Source organism: Astatotilapia calliptera, chromosome 10, assembly GCF_964374335.1.
Source record: "Astatotilapia calliptera chromosome 10, fAstCal68.1, whole genome shotgun sequence".
Taxonomy (NCBI): domain Eukaryota; kingdom Metazoa; phylum Chordata; class Actinopteri; order Cichliformes; family Cichlidae; genus Astatotilapia; species Astatotilapia calliptera.
This window is the reverse complement of record NC_137431.1, coordinates 34,649,312-34,670,914: the sequence shown is the minus strand read 5'-3', so window position 1 is coordinate 34,670,914 and position 21,603 is coordinate 34,649,312. Positions and strand designations below refer to the sequence as shown.

Genomic DNA, 21,603 nt, shown 5'->3' with positions numbered 1-21,603 from the left:
TTACTGACACTTTGTTTCAGTTTTATGTTATTTTAATTTTTAATGTTTCTTGTTGCATTAATTTCATTCATCCAGTTTTTCAGATTTGTAATTCTTTTTTAATTTTATGACTTAAATGTTGATTTTTTCAGCATTTTCTGGCTTTTCACCAGAACAGCTGTGAGGTGATGCATCGCAGCTCCAACCTCTGATGTGTTTGTACAGAGGAAACAACACATTTATCATCTTATTACTGAGTGAACACGACACTGATCCATGCAGGTGGGAGTTCAGCTCTGTGACACTCACCTTATGTCAGACATCATAACACTGAAAAATAATGATGATGATGAGGTTACCTTCACTCCGTCGGCCTTCTTGTTGCTCCCGCTCTTTCCTCCTGAGCGAGGGATGAGAACAAAGAGAGAGAGAAGCAGCAGAGTCAGGAAGAAAGGAACAAAAGCAGCAAACAGGAGAGACGGCATCGTACCCAGGACCTCTGCCCACGTGCCCTTCAGCCGGCGGTCTGATCGCAGCACAGACTGAAGACAGTGGGTCACATGTCGGAGTAAAAATACTCAGACTTCCTGCTGCAGATTCAGGGAGTTCCCGGCGTGACATGTGGGTCGCTCAGTGAGCGGCGAGGCCAAATTTAGGACCAACTTGAGATAGTTGGAGAGCAGAAAGTGTGCACGCATTCCTGAGCGTCCACGCTGAACACGTGCATCTGGAAACACGTCCTCTGCTCAGGTCCAGCAGCAAACAGCCAATCAGAGAGCTCAGAACAACCAGCTCAGTATCACAACATGTGTTTGTTCTGCTCACATGACAAGAACATCAAATATACTGTTTACTTTACACCAGGGCTGCCCAATCCCAGTCCTCGAGAGCTACTATCCTGCAGCTTTTAGATGCATCCCTACTCCAACACAGCTGAATCAAATGGTTTGATTACCTCTTCAGCATGCCATCATGTTTGGCAAAGGCCTGATAACAAGCCATTCATTTGATTCGGGTGTGTGGGAACAAGGATGCATCTAAAAGCTGCAGGACGGTAGCTCTCGAGGACCGGGATTGGGCACCCCTGCTTTACACCAACGACCAAACTCCATTCAAATATCTGCTAATTTAACATCAGTCTGCATGTTGCTCAGCACTTTTCTAAAGCTCAGAAATATCCTGCTGAAAAACTAGTTCATGCATTTATTACTTCCAGGCTGGACGACTGTAATTCATTATTATCAGGAAGTCCTAAAAACTCCCTTAAAGCCTTCAGCTGATCCAAAATGCTGCAGCAAGAGTCCTGACAGGGACTAGAAAGAGAGAGCAGATTTCTCCTGTTTTGGCTTCCTGTTAAATCCAGAATTCAAAATCCTGCTCCTCACATACAAGGTCTTAAATAATCAGGCCCCATCTTATCTTAATGACCTTGTAGTACCATATCACCCTATTAGAGCACTTCGCTCTCGCTCTGCAGGCCTACTTGTTGTTCCTAGAGTATTTAAAAGTAGAATGGCCCCGCCCCTCCCTGAGCCTGGTTCTGCTGGAGGTTTCTTCCTGTTAAGAGTTTTTCCTTCCCCTGTCCCTGAGAGCTGCCTCTCAGAGTGTTGTCTGACTGTTTCCTCTGTTTATGTGACAGTAAAACTGCATCGAGCTCATCTGATGCTGTGCAGATGAAGACGAGTTGAATTATTCCAGCGTTTGTGTTTAATATCTGTGGACTCTTCATGCAGCGCCGTCGTCTCAACAGTCGACCTAAAACTGTTTCTGAGTCCTCGCTTGTGAAACAGGAGCAAGTGGGCGGGGCAAACATAGCCTGGGAAAACTGTGGACACAGACACACTGACAGGGCCATCATGCTCGCCGAGCCGCCTGTGTCGCACACCCATTATGACATCACACTACGTGTCATGTGACACCGTCTTTGTGGTGTTTCAGCCGGTTGTGCACGTCTCGTCTTTTTGTAGCCTGGCGTGTGTTGCTTTGGCCGCTGCGGCTGTGTCGGTGGTTTCCCCGCTATCTTTAGAGCTCAGTGTGTGTGAATGTCTGGGACAGCTGCTGCACACACACACACACACACACACACACACACACACACACACACACACACACACACACACACACACACACACACACACACAGATAACGTGTTTATTGTGTGTAAGCTGGCAGCTGACTGGTGGATTTCTCTGTGCAACCTCCTGCTACTGGAACACAAACCTGCAGGTCAAAGGTCAAACTTGCTGCTGCCACAAGCTGTGTGACTTACTGACAGTTAATAGGGGACAGCCACACTGGGTGGGTTTGGGGGGGGGGGGGGGTCTTACCAGAGAAATTCCTGGTGGCCAACATGGTGGTGAGAATGGCTCCCTGAAGGAAAGAAGGGATAAAAATAAAAGCACAGAAAATTATGACAGAATTTATTTCTGATTTTCTAAAAATGATTATTATGTGAATTTAAAACAGATTAACTTCAACATTTCCTTTAAAACAACAAAGAGTCAAAAGCAGCTGTGACCACAAATCTGAGCGTTGGAAACTTTTTTCCTCCGTGGTCACTAAAAACACTAAAACTTCATGGTTTTATTTTGAAAGTCCACCTTCAGTTTCCTCCTGGCGTTGAACTTTTTCAGACACTCAACCGTTTCCTGTCTGTGCATGCAGGATGCCACTGTGGATCGGTGCTGGGAGGAAGAAGAACATCATCATCATCGTGAGGAGCAGAGCAGGACAGAGAACAAGGTCAAAGGTCAAAGGTGAGAGGGTCTCACAGAGATCCAGGGATGTTTGAGCGCCTCGGCAGCTGTGATGCGTTTGGCCGGGTTGATGGTCAGCATCTTATTGATGAGATCTTTGGCTTCAGGAGTCACCGTGTCCCACTCCGGGGAAGGAAACTAGGAAGCAAGGACACAGGGAGAGGAGGCAAGGAGAGGACCAGTTTAAATTAGAACAACTGTAATAACAAAGGTGTTAAAGCCCCGCCCACAATGGTTAAACTGTCAATAAAGTACAGGTGAACAGTCGTGATGTCATGTGACCTACATCATAGGCGCCAGCTTTGATCTGCTGGTACAGACGATGCTGGTCTTCATCCCAGAATGGAGGATAACCGACCAATAGGATGTAGAGAATCACACCTGAGACAGAAGACCATAAAAAATTAAATAAATACACCTGACAAAAATAAAATGCAATAAAATATAAAAAAAAATCCACAGACAGACAGAAAAACCATAAAAGCTAAAAAAAAAACTGGAAGAAGGAATGAATGTGAAAGATAAAAGAGACAAAAATGTCCTCAGAGACTGAAAATAAAGAAAGTAAAACACTAAACGTGAAAACAACACCCTGGACATGAACCCTGAGTAAAAAATAAACAAACTGCACATGAGTGGAGGAAACATAAAGAAAGAAGAAACGGTAGAAACAGGAAGTAGAGACTCACCACAGGCCCAGAGGTCGACTGCTTTCCCGTATGGGTCCTTCCTGAGGACCTCTGGAGACAGATAACCTGGAGTCCCCGCAAAGCCTGAAAACAAACACATGTTTACACACAGTTGCTGTTTTGGAAGACCCTTGTTTATGTGACAAAGCGGCACAAATAAAAAATTTAGATTAATGAAGACCATCATCATCACCACCATCACCACAGTCACCATCATCATCACCATAATCATCATCACCACAGTCACCATCATCATCGTCACCATCACCATCATCATCACCACCATCACCACAGTCACCATCATCATCATCACCATCACTATCATCATCGTCACCATCACTATCATCATCATCTTCATCACCATCACCATTATCTACACAATCATCACCATCATCATCATCACCATCACTTGGTGCTCTTACCGAACCATGCCTGCTGGTCTCCTTCCACCTCGATGGCGAGGCCAAAGTCGGCGAGTTTCACCGCCGCTCCTTTGGACTTGGAGGCCAGGAGGAGGTTCTCAGGCTGCAGACACAACAGACATGCTAACACGCTAACTCTAACCGCACTGGTTTGCACGAAAGGTGCTAAGGATGCTAACAGGACCGTTAGAGGACTTGGAGCCTGTCTCAATACGCGTACTTGTGCGTATAGTACTGTTCCAATTCAAGTACGCATCAGGCCAAGAACGCCAAAAAATCCCGGATGTGTTCCCGTCCGCCCGTTTTATTGAGCATGCATCAGTGGTGACTTGTGTAGACTTGGTACAAAACCCAATGGCGGCAATGGTGGACGAGCGGGGCTGAAAACGTTTAAATATTTCTGGGTCACAAAATAAACGTTTAAGTTATTTTCAAGTGAGAATGTAGCTGTGTAAGCTTCAAATATCTGCTCGGTTTATCAACATATCGCATATCTCCAAACGTGCTCCGACGTTTTCGGAGACGTCCGTCACCCGCCAGCTCCATAGCACACAGCGAGGTCGAGGATCACTAGAGCCGGCGACAACAGTGGACTCCTGGCACATCCTTTTGAACCCCCACCCCCCACGGTCTTTCGCTACTGAGGTTAAACATGATATATAAGTCACTTAAATCACTTCGAAATGTTAATGTTTGGTTTATTTCAGTGTTTTATTTGTTCCTGAGTAAATCGGTTTGGCTGAGACTAAAGATTAAAGCTTCATAACATATTAATATCAGTTAAATTAAGAGGCGACGGCAGTAAAAACTCTGGACCTGTGACATCATCAAGTACGCTGGTGTTCCAATTGTGCAAATCGCGAGTCCGTGCTCGCGTTCTCGGCAAGTCCGTGCTCGCCGAGTACACGAGCACGGACTCGCGTACTTGAGTCTTGGTTTCATTGGTTTCTTCCCGTCTTTCATCAGAGACCAGCAGCTCTGGGCTCAATTCACCCGTCTGCTGTAATCAGCTGTTCATGTTTTGATGAGCAGCTGATTACTGTTGTGTGTAACGCTGGTGTGTTGTTTGTCATGAAAACACTGTGTTTGTGTGGGCGGCTGTTAAATCATCACACGTGCTATAATTCAGGCTTAACAAGCCAGACCTCGTTCAAATAATCGATTTTCCTGCTGCTGGTTATGAGCAGGTTATTAACAGAACTCGGCGGTCAGACAGCCAATAGGATCCCAGACAGTACTGTGGCAGTAAAGATGTCCCTCCCCCACTGGCCCCAGCGGCCAATCATATCGCTGCACAGAACTGCGGTTCAGGACACGTGGAGCTGTCAGAGATTATGTCACCTGACATGTCGGGTACCTTTAGGTCTCTGTGGACCACGCCCATCTGATGACAATGTAGCACCGCCTCCAAAATCTGCTGGATACAGTGACTGTTCAGAAAGAGGTCAGAGGTCAGAGGTCAGCAGCAGATTCAGCACAGAAGCAGAAGAAGTCTGAAGAGTGCGTCTCTTACCTGGCATCAGCTTCACTGTAGTATTCTCTCGCTACGATGTCTTCAAACAGCTCTCCACCTGTCACACTGACACACACAGACACACAACGTCATGAGACACACAACACAAAACGTCAGGAAATTGAACAAACCATGAGACACACAAACACACGATGTCAGGAAATTACACAACCCTGAGACACACAAACACACAACGTCAGGAAATTACACAACCCTGAGACACACAAACACACGATGTCAGGAAACTACACAACCCTGAGACACAAACACACAACGTCAGGCAATTACACAACAATGAGACACACAACATAAAACGTCAGGAAATTACACAACCCTGAGACACACAAACACACAACGTCAGGCAATTACACAACCCTGAGACAAAAACACACAACGTCAGGCAATTACACAACAATGAGACACACAACATAAAACGTCAGGAAATTACACAAACCTGAGACACACAAACACACAACGTCAGGAAATTACACAACCCTGAGACACAAACACACAACGTCAGGCAATTACACAACCCTGAGACACAAACACACAACGTCAGGCAATTACACAACAATGAGACACACAACATAAAACGTCAGGAAACTACACAACCCTGAGACACACAAACACACAACGTCAAGAAACTGCACAACCATGAGACACACAACACACAACGTCACGAAACTGCACAACCATGAGACACACAAACACACAACGTCAAGAAACTGCACAACCATGAGACACACAACACACAACACACAACGTCAGGAAATTACACAACCCTGAGACACACAACATAAAACGTCAGGAAACTACACAACCATGAGAGACACAAACACACAACGTCATGAGACACACAACACAAAACGTCAGGAAATTAAACAACAATGAGACACACAAACACACGATGTCAGGAAATTACACAACCATGAGACACACAACATAAAACGTCAGGAAATTACACAACCATGAAACACACAAACACACAACGTCAGGAAATTACACAACCATGAGACACACAAACACACAACGTCAAGAAATTACACAACCATGAAACACACAAACACACAACGTCAGGAAATTACACAACCCTGAGACACACAAACACACGATGTCAGGAAACTACACAACCATGAGACACACACACACACACAATGTCAGGAAACTACACAACCATGAGACACAAACACACAACGTCAGGCAATTACACAACAATGAGACACACAAACACACGATGTCAGGAAACTACACAGCCATGAGACACAAACACACAACGTCAGGCAATTACACAACAATGAGACACACAAACACACGATGTCAGGAAACTACACAGCCATGAGACACACAAACACACAACGTCAGGCAATTACACAACAATGAGACACACAAACACACGATGTCAGGAAACTACACAACCATGAGACACAAACACACAACGTCAGGCAATTACACAACAATGAGACACACAAACACACGATGTCAGGAAACTACACAGCCATGAGACACACAACATAAAACGTCAGGAAATTACACAACCATGAAACACACAAACACACGATGTCAGGAAACTACACAACCATGAGACACACACACACACACAATGTCAGGAAACTACACAACCATGAGACACAAACACACAACGTCAGGCAATTACACAACAATGAGACACACAAACACACAACGTCAGGAAATTACACAACCATGAGACACACAAACACACAACGTCAAGAAATTACACAACCATGAAACACACAAACACACAACGTCAGGAAATTACACAACCCTGAGACACACAAACACACGATGTCAGGAAACTACACAGCCATGAGACACACAACATAAAACGTCAGGAAATTACACAACCATGAAACACACAAACACACGATGTCAGGAAACTACACAACCATGAGACACACACACACACACACACAATGTCAGGAAACTACACAACCATGAGACACACACACACACACACACAATGTCAGGAAACTACACAACCATGAGACACAAACACACAACGTCAGGAAACTACACAACCATGAGACACACAAACACACAACGTCAGGAAATTACACAACCCTGAGACACACAAACACACAACATCAGGAAATTACACAACCATGAGACACACACACACACACAACGTCATGAAACTGCACAACCATGAGACACACAACGTCAGGAAACTACACAACCATGAGACACACAACACACAATGTCAGGAAACTACACAACCATGAGACACACAACACACAACATCAGGAAACTACACAACCATGAGACACACAACACACGTCAGGAAACTACACAACCATGAGACACACAACACACAACGTCAAGAAACTACACAACCCTGAGACACACAACGTCAGGAAACTACACAACCATGAGACACACAAACACACACAACGTCATGAAACTGCACAACCATGAGACACACAACGTCAGGAAACTACACAACCCTGAGACACACAACACACAACATCAAGAAACTACACAACCCTGAGACACACACACACACACAACGTCATGAAACTGCACAACCATGAGACACACAAACACACAACGTCAAGAAACTGCACAACCCTGAGACACACAACATCAGGAAACTACACAACCATGAGACACACAAACACACAACGTCAAGAAACTGCACAACCCTGAGACACACAACACACAACGTCAAGAAACTACACAACCCTGAGACACACAACACACAACGTCAAGAAACTACACAACCCTGAGACACACAACACACAACGTCAAGAAACTGCACAACCCTGAGACACACAACACACAACGTCAAGAAACTACACAACCCTGAGACACACAAACACACAACGTCAGGAAATTACACAACCCTGAGACACACAAACACACAACATCAGGAAATTACACAACCATGAGACACACACACACACACAACGTCATGAAACTGCACAACCATGAGACACACAACGTCAGGAAACTACACAACCATGAGACACACAACACACAATGTCAGGAAACTACACAACCATGAGACACACAACACACAACATCAGGAAACTACACAACCATGAGACACACAACACACGTCAGGAAACTACACAACCATGAGACACACAACACACAACGTCAAGAAACTACACAACCCTGAGACACACAACGTCAGGAAACTACACAACCATGAGACACACAAACACACACAACGTCATGAAACTGCACAACCATGAGACACACAACGTCAGGAAACTACACAACCCTGAGACACACAACACACAACATCAAGAAACTACACAACCCTGAGACACACACACACACACAACGTCATGAAACTGCACAACCATGAGACACACAAACACACAACGTCAAGAAACTGCACAACCCTGAGACACACAACGTCAGGAAACTACACAACCATGAGACACACACACAACGTCACGAAACTGCACAACCCTGAGACACACAACGTCAGGAAACTACACAACCATGAGACACACAAACACACAACGTCAAGAAACTGCACAACCCTGAGACACACAACACACAACGTCAAGAAACTACACAACCCTGAGACACACAACACACAACGTCAAGAAACTACACAACCCTGAGACACACAACCACACAACGTCATGAAACTGCACAACCATGAGACACACAACGTCAGGAAACTACACAACCATGAGACACACAACACACAATGTCAGGAAACTACACAACCATGAGACACACAACACACAACATCAGGAAACTACACAACCATGAGACACACAACACACGTCAGGAAACTACACAACCATGAGACACACAACACACAACGTCAAGAAACTACACAACCCTGAGACACACAACGTCAGGAAACTACACAACCATGAGACACACAAACACACACAACGTCATGAAACTGCACAACCATGAGACACACAACGTCAGGAAACTACACAACCCTGAGACACACAACACACAACATCAAGAAACTACACAACCCTGAGACACACACACACACACAACGTCATGAAACTGCACAACCATGAGACACACAAACACACAACGTCAAGAAACTGCACAACCCTGAGACACACAACGTCAGGAAACTACACAACCATGAGACACACACACAACGTCACGAAACTGCACAACCCTGAGACACACAACGTCAGGAAACTACACAACCATGAGACACACAAACACACAACGTCAAGAAACTGCACAACCCTGAGACACACAACACACAACGTCAAGAAACTACACAACCCTGAGACACACAACACACAACGTCAAGAAACTACACAACCCTGAGACACACAACCACACAACGTCAAGAAACTGCACAGTTTTGACCTCTGGATGTGGGGACACTGGGTGGAGGGGCTCTGAATGTAGGGGCTGTAGGTGGAGGACACTGGGTGGAGGGGCTCTGAATGTAGGGGCTGTAGGTGGAGGACACTGGGTGGATAAGCTGCTTACCTGTGGACAGATGTGCTTCACCTCTGTTTGAATATTTGGATTCTGTTTGCTTGTCTCACTGATTTCTGTGGTTTTCATTGGTGGTGGTGTAAGAAAGGGGTGTGGGTGGGGTCAAAAACACGGTATAAAGGACAGTTGTAGCCACAGTGACACCACCCACTGGTGGCGTCACGGAGCCTTCGTGGTGTTTTCAGTGTGGATGTGAGGAGCTCAGGTGTGTCACAAACAGCATGACGAGACACTCACAGGTCAAAGATGAGGTAATGATGCCCCTCCTCCGAGATGCTGTCATGCAGCCGAACTGGAAGACAGAAAGGAAAGCAGACATTTTATTTTCCCGTTACACCACGTCAACCCCACAGAGCGCACACGCAGCTGCTCGCCACGCAGCTGCTGGCCGAGGTCAGAGGTCACAGTCATTGGTTCTCCCTCTGCCACCCTTAAGCCTTCCTGCTTCCTGCTCTGCTGTGACTCTGACCAGCATCTCCAAAATGAACTTCCTGTTTTATCCAATCAGACCACAAACTTGTCACCTCACTGAACTCACCGATCAGCTGACCAGGACGCTTATTTCCTCATACACTGCATCCAATCAGGGCAGAAGAGGCGCCCCCTGCTGTATGTTAGAAAGGCTGCAGATACATACAGGAAACTGCTGAAGATTAAGGCTGAACACCGACTGTGGCTGTTAGTAATGTGTCAGTGAGCGTGCCGTCCAAGCTGGGCGGGGCTAAGGGCGAATCAGCCATGCTGGTTTCTTCTGACACATTTAAACCAACCCGTCCTCACAGGCGACTCTCAGAGCAGCTCTGCATGACTCACAGATCAGAATAAGACTTCTTTGTCTGACACTCAGACTCAGTTCATCCTCAGTCTAAAACAATAAGTTTAAGCTCCTCCCCTCTTACTTTTGATTGGCTGAGCGGGTGGGCGGAGCTTCTATAAAGCTGTGATACTGAATATTCCTGAACAGCCTGAGCTGTGGGCTCACAGGGATCACAGCACATACACCAAGACCATTCATATAAACTTGGTAAATGGCCTGTGTCTGTATAGCGCTTTACTCGTCCCTAAGGACCCCAGAGCGCTTTACACCCATCCACACACTGGTGATGGCAGCTACATTGTAGCCACAGCTGCCCTGGGGCGCATTGACAGAGGCGAGGCTGCCGGACACTGGCGCCATCGGGCCCTCTGACCACCACCAGGCAACGGGTGAAGTGTCTTGCCCAAGGACACAACACCGAGACTGTCGGAGCCGGGGCTCGAACCGGCAACCTTCTGATTACAAGACAAACTCCCAACTCTTGAGCCACGATCGCCAGCTTCATGTTTAATATGAAAATCCAGCACAGGGGCAGGGGTCATGTGACAGGAAGTGAGGAGAAGCAGAAGAGGTCCAGTTTAAACTGATACCTGATGATTTACATCCGGACAGTTGTTCTGGTTTTAGTGATTTATGCAGTGATGTGCGAGAAGACGTTTCATCCTGAATTCACAGAGCGAACGTTCAGATTTCTGTTCTGGAAAATCAAACATGGAGTTTCTTAAACGGCGTGTCACAGTTAATCAGGTCCTTCCTGTGACGGGGTCCTCGCAGTTTGAGAAACTTGTTGGATGACGTCTCTGAGCCCGACTGAAGGCGTCTGTTTCTGCTCTCCGCTTATATTGTTTAATAGGAAGTATTATAGCTGAGGAGAGAGAGGCTGCTGCCCACACACACACACACACACACACACACACACACACACACACACACACACACACACACACACACACACACACACACACACACACACACACACACACACACTAAATCCCGCTGCTGTACTGTGTAGGAGTGCTTTGAGAGAAAACCTGATTATTTCTTTCTGAGTGCTTTCACACAGGTACTGTGTGTGTGTGTGTGTGTGTGTGTGTGTGTGTGTGTGTGTGTGTGTGTGTGTGTGTGTAGGAGGATAGATGGTTTTGATTCCTTCACCTATGGACTCTGTTGCCTAGCAACACCACACACACACACTCAGGGTTACGTAACACTCCTCAGTATCTGTAGAGCATCGCCTGCCCACACAAGGCAATGATTGGCCGCTCTGTTCAGCTGCAGGCTGCCGATTGGCCGGCTGGGTCCACGCGAGGTCATATTTGAACATCTGACTGACGGCGGTGAGTTTGTTTGGACTCCATCGAGCACACAGTTTGTTTTTTGGAGGTTTCGGTGTGAGGGTCTGTGCTCTGCGCTCAGACTGGACCCGCCCACAGCAGCGGCGCCTCCTGCTGGGCTTTTATTCTGAATTATTCACAGGAAGTGGCGGCCGCACACAGATCAGTTTGCGTTTAAGTGGTTTGAGCTCTGAGGCGTTTCCCACACACTCATTAAGCTGTCCACGGGCTCATCTGAGGACGCGTGAAGCCCCCTGTGCGTGCCTGGCAGCAGGCAGCCGTCAAACGGAGCTCCTCATGTTGCAGAAGGCTCGCTGCTCGCTGTAACGTCATTACCAGGAGAGGCGGCTCACACATGATCTGATGAACACTCATTAAGTCGAGCTGCGGGCTCAGAGGCAGCGCCGGCATCCTGCTGCACAGCCACAGGGTTTTCACATTGCTGCCTCGGTGCACAGAGCAGACTCTCAGCACTAATAAAACACAGATATTACACTAAGGACACGCCCACTAATGACATCACAGATCAACCATAATGATCGTTCATAAACTATGGATGTAGCTTCCTGATAGGTGAAGTCAGAGATTTCCTAATCTAATGCAGAACTGCGACTCTCTGGACGTCCTGTCCTACAGGGGGCGCTGTTGCTCAGCAGGGGGCCGTTCAGAGACTGAAGCATTAGGCCCGTGGTTACGTTTACCACAGACATCCATCTTTGCTGCCATCGTACGAGCTCAGGCTCCAGCGTGCTGATCGATTTCAGAACAACAACACTGGAGTCATGTGTTTAGTTGGGAGAGCTCTTCTGGGGTAAACAGAGTCACAGCCTCCACAAAGACGTGTTTGTCTGAGCCCAGCAGAAGTGAGCCAGTATCAGTGTGGAGGATCAGGATCATGGATTTCACGTCAGTCAAGCCAGAACATCTTACTATTCATCACTGAGTGAAGACAATAAGAACAACCCCAGGTTTCTCTTCAGCTCTGTAGCCAGGCTGACAAACAGTCAGAGCTCTGTTGAGCCAACCATCCCTTTAACGTTAACTAGTAATGACCAGTGTTGGGTAAGTTACTTTAAAATAGTAACTTAGTTACATTACTAGTTACTTCTCTCAAAAGTAACTCAGTTACTTCAAGGTACTCGTTACTTTCAAAGTAACTAGTTACTAGGGAAAGTAACTTTGGTTTTACTCAGAATTCTCTTGTTAATGTGTTGCTTCCATAACTTTGCAGTCTTCTAGCTTGCTTACTTGCCACAGTGCACTGTGCCACCGACCAATAGAAAGGAAAAGATAATGTGCACATTTCCACGAGAGAAATCCCACGCCTGGACCGTCATTGACTGCTGCCATGATTCTAGCCTACGTCACAGCGTCATGTGCGCCTTTTACATCCAACACAAAAACTGCAGTCGTGGTGCTTTGATTGTACTCAGAACTCGGAAATTCTGCCTTCTGAATAGGAAGATGTAGGTAACAGCAGACTGCAGATGAGCTGCATACAGGGCTGGACTGGGACAAAAAATCAGCCCGAGCATTTTGACTAGAGCCTTTGAATGAAAACAAACACTGCTGTGACAGTGATGTACACTGTTCTGATGGTATATATGCATCAATCTATCAATCGTTTGTTGTAAGATTTAGATAATTATTTTTTAAAAGCTAGACATTTTAAATGATAATAAGAAAGTATGTCTTTGTGCCCCCCTCTCCCTGTTAATGCCCTACCTGCTCCCCTGGCAACACTTTGCTAGACCCGCCCCTGCACAGTTACCAGCTGTCAGCTACATAGAAAAACATCCTGGTGTTATTTGTCTCTCAGAAACAGTTCATAACTTCAACTCATTCATGTCACCTATCACTCAAAAAAACGAATGAGGGGGATTGTTCAGTGTATATTAATTATTTATTTTCATTTTACTTAAAATATATGTTTTTGTTAAGTTAACATATGTTTTTCTAATCAAGTCTACGTAATTGTGTCTATTATTCAACGTACATAATACTAATGTGTTACTTGATGGCATAACATTTAAGTCAATTAGGATCGATATACCTTGTATATCCACAAGGTGGCAGTAATGCAAAAACAGTTGTAATAAAACCGCGAAGAACAACAAGGTTTCACGGCTTGTGCCTGCTCATGCGCAAGACTTCAAATTTAACTGAAAAAGGCTGTTTTGGCGCCAAGCTGCTGTTTCTTTGAGAGGTAAGACCACTTTTTTCTTTGACTATGTTGTGTAGTATCTACACGTCCAGCATGGTTATATGTTGCGTTTGTCTTACAAGACATGTTATATCGTTTGCGTGCGCTTGTTCTACATTAGTTTTACTGGGTCCTGGACATGCTTATTTTGTGGACTGTGTAAGAAACATTTTTATTGTTTTTTGTTTTATTAAGGGATTAGCTACAGGGGTTCATGGGGTTATTCTTTCAAGGGGTTATTTTTCCATTTGCTTTCTTGGGATTCCTTTTCTGTAATCCGAGAGTCGTAAATATCGAATAGGATAGCAAGGATAGCATAAAGTGACATTTAAAATCCAAAAAGTCAAGGGCGAAAGCCACTGTGACACCATTGTTCTGCTCTATCAGTAATCTGTATTATGTAAAAATGGTCTGTAAATACAGCATGTTTCCTAGCGGAGTTATACATATCAATGTAGTTATAAATTACAGTTTGTGAAAGTACACACTTAATTTTTTTAATAAAATTATTCAAGACATATGAGTGGACAGACAATGGAGGTCGACAGACCTGGTGATAATTGCTTCTATAGAAAGTTAGCACATGGCAGTGTCAATCTCTTGCTTTTCTTCTGAGTAGTATTTTATTTAGTTGTAATTCAAACAATAATTTGCTTCTTGAAATTAAGGAATGAATTTCTTGTTTTACTTTATAAATCTCAGATCCTGCCTTTACCTGCTCCCTCCTATACTGATGTGGTGTATGTGGTATTGCTGAGCTTGTATGTGGTATGTGAACTGTTATACTTTTAAAAACAAAACTGTTTTATAAGTTAAGTTTTCTTTTGTGACCCATCCCATGCCCCTGTTATTTCGTCTCCACATCTGAACCATGGTAAAGGTTGCAGTTCAAGGGCCTGAGGCATGAAATTCTTTTCAGATCAGCTGTGATCAATATTTTTTGGAACTTGACAAATAACAATAAAAGCTGTAATGGCTCCATTAGCATTTTGTGTAAATGTTTGTGTTAAAATTATAGCTTTAATGAGGTCTTACTACATTAGTTTTAGTTTGTATATGTGTACATATAGTATGTATATTTACAGTACAGTATGTTGTGTTTGTTGACATATTTTCAGGTGGAAGCAGAATATGTGAGGATTACTACTGCTGCACATGTTCCAAGGCTTTTTACACAACTTGACCAATACACTGACCAGCTCATAAAAGTCTTCAAGAAAAAAGGAGGCGTTGCAGGGAAGAAAATTAGACAAACTTTGGCCCCTGCCACACAGGTGCGTTATTCTGTTGGTAGCAAAATATTATGGCTAATAAGATCATTTTCAAATTTAAACAGCTAGTGTATGGTAGCTGCACAGTGCACTTACATTTATATTAAGCAAGACAAAGTTTGGTACTCAAAACGTTGGAAAATTTAAATTACCTAAACATATGTAAAATCTGATCCCTCAATTTTGGGTTAAACCATAAGTGAATGTTTTTATGTTAAAGATCAGTTTTTGAATGCAAAAAAGATGATGTATTAGTTTGTCTTTACCTCCATTATGGACATATATAATGTGGTGGAAACCCTGCCCAACAGGTTAACTATTCATGTCCATGTGATGATTAGTTGGTCTTGTGTACATGTCTATCTGTGCAGTGGATATGTCATTCATTTTGCGTATAATGTGAGTTTCTGTCATCTTAAAGTATATCTGTTTTCTCTTCCTGTATCTCTGCCACTCTCTACAGAAGGAAACTATTGAAAAGGGGAGGGAGTGTGTCCTCAGGGCACTACCTTTTTACCTGAATGAAGACCCAAGCATCCTCTTCAAAGAATAATTGGTTGGTAATTTTAGTTTAGTTTTTTATCTGTATTAAACCAAATTTTTGAATAACTAATGTTGTTGCATGTTGTTGTTGTTGTAATTTGCATGGAACCTGTTTAAATGTTTTGGGAAATCTTCTTGTATACCCAAACTATGTATATTTATTGTTGAATCTGTAGTCTGAAATAGTGGCACACTGGGGTGCATGTTCCTAATATTGTGTTTACTTCATTAAACTGGACGCCATTTTTCTATGTTTTTGTGTCTAAGCTACAGCTGTTCAGAGGGAGCTGGAACAAATTACCCTTGCTATCTTTACCATCGAAAGAGCTGATGCCAGCACTCCTCCAGCCGATGTGGGTATAACCATCTAGTGTGTCCTGCATGACCTGGAAGACCTGGCCTCTGCATGTGCACTCTTAATGGGTGGGATATATGCACTGAATCTCAGTTAACCTTAAGACTGAAAGCTTTCTTTGAAGTACTTCAGAAGCTCTTCCTTCATCTGTATGTCAGCAGACTCTTGACCAAGGTACAGATGCTCAAGAATAAACTGAATGAATAAGCCAACCTTTAATTTGGATGATGAATGTTCTGTCAGATGGACAGAAGTTTTTCGGAGGCTGAATGGGAATAAAATGGTAATTTGTTGAAAATGACAGATAAAGGGAAAATTACATGAGAGAAATTTAGAAAATTTTGAAAAGATTGTAAACTACTACAATTTGAGAGATTTTACTGTTGTGGGGGGGCTAGTAAGAGACAATCAAAAGTATTGAGATTTAAAGGATTTAATTGAGAGATGATACTGCACCAGAAATGTTGAAGGGTGGTGTGTATATTAGCGTTCAAGGCATATTGTTATGAGGTGGAAATATGTTCATATTCTGTTTGTGTTACATTGTGTGCATTGTAAAGGTAATTGCAATACATACTAAAAATAAGGGTAAGTTAGGAGGTTGATCTGATATCCTCGTGTTGGTGTTGTTCCCAGATCATCATACTAAATGTTGTTCCAGGATCAACATTGCAAGTGACCAATCAGAATGTTGTGACGTCATACTTTTGCGACTTCGGGAAAAACTGGCGTAAAACAAAAAACTGTACTTAAGCTGCGTGAAACCGCCTCTGTCCGCCGATCAACTGACCCTAACCCTAACCGTAACCCTTTAATAAACAGTAAGCAGAATTGATATTGTCCTTGCAACATTGGAATTTCATAAATGCACGAATGGCTTGGCGCGCAAAAGAATAACGTCACAACAATGTGACAACATTTTCATGATGGTCTGGGAACAACACCAACACGAGGATATCAGATCATCCAAGTTGGGAATGCAGGATGAATGTATATTTTGTGGACTTTTAAAGACGAACAATTGTTTCCATGTTAAAATGTTTACATCTGAAGTTTTTTGCCCAAACACTAGTAAAATAAATGTTGACAGTGGCGAGTGTTAAATGGTTACTGCTGTGCTGTTGCAAAAAAACTGAACGCTGACAAGCTGTTTTATTGTTAGACCATAATGTTGGCATGTTTTATTAAAGTTTTATTTGGGATGGTGATGTAATTTTCTTTGATTGCTAATATCAGTGGACTATTTATTATTATTATTATTATTATTATGATTATTATTATTATTATTATTGTTGTTGTTGTTGTTGTTGTTGTTGTTGTTGTTGTTGTTACATAAATTTTTTTTAAATTGTGGCTGTTGAGGTGGACACTTCACTTTGCATTGTTAAAGGAAAGCACTTCATTGGCATTGTGTTACTGGACTGACCCTAAGCAATCATTGCAAACAGCAACTTTGCTATCCATTTTAGACACTAAAAGAAAAAAACACTCCACAGACCTTACTAGCATCACATGTGCATAACTCAAGTGTCATCTTATCAATGTGTTATGTGATCTTCAATGCGTTTTTTTTCTCTTCTATTTCTGGTAGATACAGACATTTAATTTAAAGTCTTGATGTTGCATCTGTCTACATACTGTTAATTACTAACCCTAATGAGCTGTTGTGTTTTATTTTGGACTGGGTTTACACAAATGCTCACTGAATGTGTTGGCAATAAAATAAATTTTAAAAAATAAGTTGGATGTACTTAATTCATTTGTGTGGAACCTGTTGACAAAATAGATTTATGTAAAACTAATTAATAAAGCACAAGGTGGCTGAAAATATAATATTTGAATTAATCTAACTTAAATTTAACATTTTACTGCCACAAATAAGAAATGTGTTGAAGTAACTAATCTAAACTATCTAACCTGAAAATATATCATCTTTGTTCATACAACATAACTTGATTTAGTTAGTCTTAAATATGTCTTGTTAATCTTAAGTAGTTTTTTTAAATTAGATGAACTAAAGATTTTTGCTTTAAACTAACATAATTCAATTTCGTGGAACCTGTTGACAAAATAATTTTAATTAAAGTCAACGTTTCATTTTTTTGAGTGTAAAAGGTAAACCTGTTTCTCCATCACAGCTCTGATGATTCAGTAAGGACGTCTCCTGGTTTCATCTTCATGTTTCCCTCTCACCACATATACAAACTGATATCATGACCAGCAGCTTTACAGCTGTGGCTCCAGCAAACATCAGCTGATACTAGAAATTCAAATTCAAATTCAAATTCAAATTCAAATTTTATTTGTCACGTACACAGTCATACACAGTACGATATGTAGTGAAATGCTTGGACAACTGCTCGTGACCTAAAGAAAACAAAAAAAGGAAAAGGCTATGAATAAGATAGGAAATAAATATGAAAAATTAAAAAGGGTAAATTTAACTATGAAGGAATAAAATATAAATTAAGGTTAAAAATGAAATAACTGTACAACACAAATTAGAATGAAGGGTAAATTAATATTAAATCAATTCTAACAACAGCTGATCAAGCTTAAACGTGCTGCTGCTGTTTAGCGCGACATCCGCTGGTTTCCTCTTTCTGGCGCAAAGTGGGCGATCAACAAACAAGAGAGACGATCAGCTGATCATTGATCAGTTTCATGATTGAAGTAGAAACAGGAGAGAGAGAAGAAGAGGCAGCTGTGCAGCAAAGACACAGAATAACTCTGCTTTGTGTCTTTTTCATTGTAGCTGAATTACGGGACAAACTGTTCCTTTTCACCTCAATAAGAAACGCGTAATATTTTCTCTGAATACCAGACGGGACGGTTGGCAACTCTAATAACTTATGAACAAAATAAAGTTCAACATCAGTAACTTCATAGCACCACCCAGCTGTATAGAAACTCCGTCATGCTAGCTAGCACGCAGTACGGAAAAAGTCAGCATAACGAAAATAAACTCCACCTAAACTTGGTTCATATCTGACCCAGAGAGACTGCAGGTCATAACTTCTTACCTGAAGTTCAGTTCACACTCGGACCGGCGGCCGCCTCGGGTCTCTTTTCCTTCTGTGTCCCTTTTCCTTCATCCACCTGCTGCCTCCACCACTTGCTAATGTTACTGAATCTGTGGAAGCTCCGCGATAGCCACCACACGAAGTAACGAATAACGACCCTATCTAAATCCCAGTAACGACTAACGCGCTCCTGGTTTTGGCATAATAACTAGTTACCGTGCTCGTTACCACAATAATAACGTAGTTACTGTAACGCGTTACTTAATAACGCGTTAGTCCCAACACTGGTAATGACTTCATGAACTTCTTCACTAATAAAATTTTTATCATTAGAGAAAAAATTACCAGTAATCATCCCACAGATGTAATATTATCTACAGCTACTCTTAGTACCATTGATGTTAAGTTAGACTCTTTTTCTCCAATTGATCTTTCTGAGTTAACTTCAATAATTACTTCCTCCAAACCATCAACGTGTCTTTTAGACCCCATTCCTACAAAACTGCTCAAAGAAGTCCTGCCATTAATTAATGCTTCGATCTTAAATATGATCAACCTATCTCTAATAATCAGCTATGTACCACAGGCCTTCAAGCTGGCTGTAGTTAAACCTTTACTCAAAAAGCATCTCTAGACCCAGCAGTCTTAGCTAATTATAGGCCAATCTCCAACCTTCCTTTATATCAAACATCCTTGAAAGAGTAGTTGTCAAACAGCTAACAGATCATCTGCAGAGGTTTATTTGAAGAGTTTCAGTCAGGTTTCAGAGCTCATCACAGCACAGAAACAGCTTTAGTGAAGGTTACAAATGATCTTCTTATGGCCTCTGACAGTGGACTCATCTCTGTGCTTGTCCTGCTAGACCTCAGTGCAGCGTTCGATACTGTCGACCATAATATCCTATTAGAGCGATTAGAACATGCTGTAGGTATTACAGGTACTGCACTGCAGTGGTTTGTATCATATCTATCTAATAGACTCCAGTTTGTGCATGTAAATGAAGAGTCCTCTTCACACACTGAGGTTAATTATGGAGTTGCACAGGGTTCAGTGCTAGGACCAATTCTGTTTACATTATACATGCTTCCCTTAGGCAGCATCATTAGAAGACATAGCATACATTTACACTGCTATGCTGATGCTATGCAGAAACCCGTCCTGGAGGACGAGGCGGCTGTTCCTGAGGTCAGGGTGAAGAAGCCGTTAGCTGTAATTTGGGGAGGCGGAGCTTTTCCACAACGCCATTACGTTCAAAGGCTCACGAAACTCTCACAATCTATTCATACAAGATCTCTAACAGCCTCGAGGAAGACTCTCAGTCATTCAGAGGTAAGAGCGACCTAAGCCCATCTCTGAGGGAACATCTGTCACCCTCTTACAATGATTGCAGCCATTCTCCAACTCTGTGCATGGGACTCGTGGTTATTGATCAACCCTTCGATGCGATTCAAACCTGATTGTACAGAAGACAGTCCCTACGTTACTGACGAAGGCGGCTCTCAGTATCACAGTACTCGTACTGCGTGCTGTCTCCAGTACACGGTGCAGGTTTTCCTTCCAGCTGCTCAGAGATCAGCGTGTTGGAGGGAAACCTCTCCGCGTCCTCGTCTGTCGCCTCCACTCTGAGAACGACTCCTCTGTGATTTCACCGCCTTCATCACCCTCACCGTTAGCAGCCGAGGTACATACAGCAGTGTTAGTACATGCAGTACATGCAGTACATGCAGTATTACTCACCGATGTTGGGGTGTTTCAGTAGTCGACAGATTCGAGCTTCACGGTCCAACTTCTGATGATCTGACAACACAAACACAGAGATTACTGATCAGAGGCATCGATCGGGGATCTCCCTCCTGACCTTGTTATTGATCAGGAGAGTCAGCAATCAGACCTGTTGTCGGTTTTCACACCGCGAGGTGATCGCAGGTATTTCACAGACAACAGGAAATCAGTCCAATCAGAGCTCACGCTCATGAAGCATCAATGTGACGGTGATAGTTTCGCTATCTCTGATCTTCATCCCGGATAAACGCTCACTGAGGCACTCAGAAACAGGAGAATCAGGCTTTTGCTGCCTGAGGTTTGATCTGAGCGTCAGTGTCACAGCGATGCAGAGATATCTGTGTGCACATCCAGACTCCACCGAGGCAGGAGCTGCTCACACACAGCTCTGCTGACCAAGAACGAGGCTCGGTTTCAGGCCTGAGCGCCGTGAGGTGGGACCAAAGACACCTCTG

General features: G+C 43.3%; 1 protein-coding gene and 1 long non-coding RNA gene across 3 annotated transcripts in view; one reads left to right on the top strand and one right to left on the bottom strand.

Moving 5' to 3' along the window:
• The window catches only part of camk2a (calcium/calmodulin-dependent protein kinase II alpha), a 51,258-nt gene that overhangs the window by 17,852 nt on the left and 11,803 nt on the right, over nucleotides 1-21,603 (bottom strand). Inside the window, exons 3-13 of the mRNA XM_026180969.2 lie at nucleotides 21,104-21,163; nucleotides 10,058-10,112; nucleotides 5,360-5,425; nucleotides 5,204-5,276; nucleotides 3,847-3,949; nucleotides 3,425-3,508; nucleotides 3,022-3,116; nucleotides 2,751-2,873; nucleotides 2,580-2,663; nucleotides 2,307-2,349; nucleotides 339-379 (exon numbers count right to left, since the gene is read on the bottom strand). Of these exons, the coding sequence (XP_026036754.1) occupies nucleotides 339-379; nucleotides 2,307-2,349; nucleotides 2,580-2,663; nucleotides 2,751-2,873; nucleotides 3,022-3,116; nucleotides 3,425-3,508; nucleotides 3,847-3,949; nucleotides 5,204-5,276; nucleotides 5,360-5,425; nucleotides 10,058-10,112; nucleotides 21,104-21,163 (827 nt within the window). The remainder of the gene's footprint in view (nucleotides 1-338; nucleotides 380-2,306; nucleotides 2,350-2,579; nucleotides 2,664-2,750; nucleotides 2,874-3,021; nucleotides 3,117-3,424; nucleotides 3,509-3,846; nucleotides 3,950-5,203; nucleotides 5,277-5,359; nucleotides 5,426-10,057; nucleotides 10,113-21,103; nucleotides 21,164-21,603) is intronic.
• Nucleotides 14,089-16,519, top strand: LOC113029997 (uncharacterized). 2 transcript variants are annotated; one of them, XR_003273531.2, is made up of 5 exons: nucleotides 14,089-14,177; nucleotides 14,877-14,942; nucleotides 15,293-15,448; nucleotides 15,909-16,001; nucleotides 16,256-16,517. It is a non-coding gene; the product is annotated as an uncharacterized LOC113029997 (long non-coding RNA). The 2 variants fall into 2 exon arrangements; XR_013911948.1 differs by lacking the exon at nucleotides 14,089-14,177 and adding an exon at nucleotides 14,287-14,333 and having other exon boundaries at nucleotides 16,256-16,519.